Source organism: Cynoglossus semilaevis, chromosome 20, assembly GCF_000523025.1.
Source record: "Cynoglossus semilaevis isolate Cse_v1.0 chromosome 20, Cse_v1.0, whole genome shotgun sequence".
In the NCBI taxonomy this organism is placed as follows: domain Eukaryota; kingdom Metazoa; phylum Chordata; class Actinopteri; order Pleuronectiformes; family Cynoglossidae; genus Cynoglossus; species Cynoglossus semilaevis.
In genome coordinates, this window is record NC_024326.1 from 15,152,970 (window position 1) to 15,157,381 (window position 4,412).

General features: G+C 52.5%; 1 protein-coding gene across 2 annotated transcripts in view; it reads right to left on the reverse strand.

The window, feature by feature from the left end:
* Window positions 1-6: 6 nt before the first annotated feature.
* larp4b (La ribonucleoprotein 4B) overlaps window positions 7-4,412 on the reverse strand; it is a 10,912-nt gene continuing 6,506 nt past the window's right edge. For both annotated transcript variants that reach the window (XM_008335057.3, XM_025066066.1), the window contains 12 exons: window positions 3,878-4,014; window positions 3,253-3,356; window positions 3,007-3,117; window positions 2,859-2,912; window positions 2,388-2,594; window positions 2,199-2,305; window positions 1,611-1,877; window positions 1,383-1,407; window positions 1,041-1,211; window positions 772-935; window positions 516-624; window positions 7-303 (listed from right to left, as the gene is read on the reverse strand). In XM_008335057.3, coding sequence (XP_008333279.1) covers window positions 10-303; window positions 516-624; window positions 772-935; window positions 1,041-1,211; window positions 1,383-1,407; window positions 1,611-1,877; window positions 2,199-2,305; window positions 2,388-2,594; window positions 2,859-2,912; window positions 3,007-3,117; window positions 3,253-3,356; window positions 3,878-4,014 — 1,750 coding nt within the window. In that variant the 3' untranslated portion in view covers window positions 7-9. The remainder of the gene's footprint in view (window positions 304-515; window positions 625-771; window positions 936-1,040; window positions 1,212-1,382; window positions 1,408-1,610; window positions 1,878-2,198; window positions 2,306-2,387; window positions 2,595-2,858; window positions 2,913-3,006; window positions 3,118-3,252; window positions 3,357-3,877; window positions 4,015-4,412) is intronic.

Consider the following 4,412-nt stretch of genomic DNA (forward strand, 5'->3'; position numbering starts at 1 on the left):
GGGGGGTCTCTACTGCGGAGACTTGGGCGGAGTGTGGTGACTTTTCCCTGGATGCGTCGGAGGCGGCGGGGAGGCCCAGCGTCCCGTCTCTCTGCGGCTCTCTCTGGGCGTCCGACTGGAGGTCGGGTTCCTGCAGGACTTGGCTTCACCCGAGGGACAGGCGGAGGCATCGGGGCACTTCCTCTCCTCACCTGCGGGGGCACCGCAGGCTGGCTTGGCTTCCTTGTTGGTCGGCGTTGGCTGTGAAGCGGGGTTGTCTTTCACGCGCTGGCAGATCTCGGCGTACGACGGTTTCCTCAGCTCCTGCACAGGAAGTGATGACAAAAGGCGGGAAACAAGCAGAACCCGTTACTTATTCGCCCTCATCATTTCTGAACTTTCTGTCCATCAAATCAAACCAATCAAAACGCGAAACCTCAGCGACATCTGAGCATCGACGCTCCACTCCTTTTATTCCTGACGTTGACGTTCATCTGTGTGCGATTAAACAGTCTGAGGAGGAAATCAACCCTTACCGTGGCGGCGCCGTTGACCTGCACAGATTTACTGGCAGTGGAAAGAGTTCCAGGAACTCGCTCCACGGACAGCGCCTCCTTCTGCTTCAGCTCTGTTGCCTTCGCCTCCCTGACAAAAACAAAACTTTTGGTTTTTTTCCACTGGAGTTGGAACATATTATATATTGATACTGGAAAGAAAAAGGACTCTACTGCCCCCTGGAGGCCATGGTAGTTTACAAAGCCATTCTCACTGTCACAGGTTGCTGTTTCTTACCCTGCTTGGACAGAGGGGGCGGGGCTGAGCGGTGGGCAGGCGGCTGGGCTCAGGGGGGAGGTCGATGACGTTGGCGAGGGCTTCGGGGGGGCGGGGGACAGAAGAGGTTCTGTGGGGCCGGGCGGAGAGAGAACTCCTCCAGAACCGGACTCCAATCCAACATTCTGGAAAACAAGGAGATCATGATGATCATCATGGCTGCTGCCCACCGTGACCTTTGACCCTCTGATGAGAACACCACGGGCGTGAACGTCACGTGACGCTCTCACCTGTTCCTTGGCAGCTGCGGCGACGACGCTGCTGACCAGCCGGCTGTCGGACACGTCGTCAGTCCTGAGCTGACCGGCCGCTCCGGGCAGGGGGGGGAAGCTGGACAGACCCAGCTCAAAGCTGGGAGACGGAGGTTTGGGGGGAGGTGGCGGCGAGTGCGGCGTCACCCTCTGATCCAGGACGACCACGAAAAAAACAAAAAATAAATAAATCTACATTTAAACTACTGACACAGTCAAAGGTCAGGGTTCATCAGGTTCCTGCTCATCATCGTCAGCATGCTGACCCTTGACCTTTGACCCAGACAGAAGTAAAGAAGTAACAACAAGAGAAATACTCACTGTAAACTTTTCTTCCCTTTTTTTCCTGGAAAGAGAAAAAGTCAACATTTTCAACTTCAAACTTCACAAGAAAAAACAAAACAAAAAACAGAGGTGATTTCACTACAACTCCACAGGTAGGTGGCGTTGCTGAGCAGCAGCGTATCATCAGCGTAAATGCTCGTCAGCAGCAAAAAGGTTTTATTCATTAACAACTCTTGTACGATCGTTAACATCCAAGCTCCGTACCGTCCTCGGCCGAGGCCCAGGGAGAAGTCCGAGGTCTGGGGCTCCGTCAGCCTCCCTGTACCGGCCGTGTCTCTGCGGGGGAAGGGCGTGCTGGAGGGGACCCGGGTCCTGGGCTGGGAGGAGGGCAGGCGTGTGGGCGGACTGCCCCGGATGCCGTTCAGCCTCTCGCTGTGAAAGCTGGGAAAAATCCCGGGACTGTCCAGGAGCCCCGTGCTGCGGTCGGCCGCTGAGTGGACGCCGGGCCTCAGGTGAGGTTTACTGTGATTCCTGCAGGAGTTACAGGCTGTTAGCTAAAGAGCTAAAGAGCTAAAGAGCTAAAGAGCTAAAGAGCTAAAGCTGCTGCTCTGGACCAGAACCTTCTACAGACTGACACAGGTCTGGTCCAAGACCAGGACTTAGACCAGGGTCAGAACCACTGCACTGATGGAGGTGTCGGTGCTACAGTGACCCCTGCTGGAGCATTTCAGAGGTGAAGGAGAAAAGCATGAGAAATAGAACAGGAGACCAATCTTGAAATGATCTGTACGGGTCACGAAACCAGGGCAAACAACATAACGGCCGTCTGACCAATCAGCAGCAGGAACTCACCTGTTCCTGAGTGAGTAGTGTCTGACGGTAAGCGGCGACGCCGCCGGTTTGAAACCGTGTGACGTGGTGAATCCGTTGATGAACTGGTTGTTGTGAAACGGGGCGACCTGGAAAACAGACAGACGTGTCCCGTTAAACCGCTCCGTTCTCGCGGCGGTTCTCCTCTCCTCAACCCCCGCCCAGTCTCACCAGCGTGGGGTCGATGAAGCTGTGGGTCGTGGACCAGGCCTGTGGCGTGATCAGACTGTACAGAGGGAACTGCTGCTGCGGGCTGTACACTGGAGGGATGAAGTAGGAGGTGAAGCGCTGCTGGGCGTACGGGTTCACCTCCACCGGACGGTAACCGTTCTTTGGCATGAAAGTGTTGATGGCGATCGCCTTGGCCTTGATCCTGGCCTGAAACCAAAGCAACAAGGATGGAGACGCAGCAGTGGAAAAGTTCAACGACAAACAACGACAGTGTGGAACCGGGTTCTACCAGCACGTTCTTTCTGGACTTCAGTCCAGTGGTTGTCCTCAACAACAGTAATCAGTCCACACTGAACAGTCCAACAACAACAACAACAACAACAACGACAACAACGACGACGACAACGACGACAACAACAGCTCAGAGGCTGGTCATTCTCGGGGTCGCTGACCCCCGTGCTCTCAGCCCACCTTTATTGGTTTCCCTTGGAAGGTCTTCACCTCCTCGCGCAGATACTGATAGGCCTTCAACAAAACAGAGGAGACAACAGCAGCGTGTGTGAGGTCAGGGGTCAGCAGGAGCACGAGCTCCGCTTCAGATCCTGAGGGCGGTTCTCACCTGCTGGGCGTCTGCCTCGGACTCGAAGGTGATGAACCAGTTGTCGTTGTAGGCAAATTCACAGTTGATGAACCTGGGTAAGTTTTCCCCTTTAAAGAGCGCCTCCACCTCCTGCAGGACAAAGAAGGAAGCACACTTGAATGAATGATTTAGGCCAGAGATGGTCACGAGTCCAAGTCCAGTCCCAAGTCTTTGGTCACGAGTCCAAGTTCATCAGTTTGTGTCCAACTTCACTACGTCACTGACCTGGATGGGTGTGCTCTCAGGAACCTCTCTGAGGATTACAATGCAGCGGTTCTGATTGGGACGGACCTTCTCCCCCTTCTCATCCACCTGGACCAACGGCAGAGCTGAAACAAGTGGAAAACATTAGAACCAAAGAGAAAGACACAAAAACACAAAAAACGAGAAAATCAGAGATTTTAGTTCAGACCAAAGTTCACGGAGAAAATCAGAGATTTTAGTTCATACCAAATTCCATGTATAAAATCAGAGATTTTATTTCATACCAAAGTCCATGGAGAAAATCAGAGATTTTAGTTCAGACCAAAGGCCATGGAGAAAATCAGAGATATTAGTTCAGACCAAAGTCCATGGAGAAAATCAGAGATATTAGTTCAGACCAAAGGCCATGGAGAAAATCAGAGATATTAGTTCAGACCAAAGTCCATAGAGAAAATCAGAGATTTTAGTTCAGACCAAAGGCCAGGGAGAAAAGCAGAGATTTTAGTTCAGACCAACGTCCATGGAGAAAATCAGTGATTTTAGTTCAGACCAACGTCCATGGAGAAAATCAGAGATATTAGTTCAGACCAAAGTCCACAGAGAAAATCAGAGATTTTAGTTCAGTTCCCTCCGTCTTTCTACTCACATCGTAAAATGTCTACAATCAGCTCCACATCAGTGCTGAGCTTCTTGACGTGGTCCAGGTTGGCCACCGTCACAATTGGCACATACTGGTCACTGTCCATCTGGGAGATGAGGTACATGTCACTGGCCAGATTCTCCCTGAGACACAGACAGACACAGACACAGGTTACAGACTGGCAGTGAGAGAGACGGTCTGACAGACATCGTTAGGAGATCGGGGGTGGAAGAGGATTAACACACACACACACACACACTCTCACACACACACAACAGTCATTACGACAGTCTCTATTTCCTCCTTGTGCAGCTTTACTGCCTGACCCTGCCTGAAGGGGGCACTCTATGGATGGACTCCTCAGTGACTTCTTCATAACCCGACCCTGACCTCACATCACTCCGTACACACTTCCTGTCACGTCCAACTCAGTGTCCTTCACCGTACCATGAGTTGACAGGTCACCACTAACTGACCAGTACAGGACTAAGGGGGGGGAGGGTCTGACGGGGGGTGGGGGGGGGTCATGTTCTCACCGGGA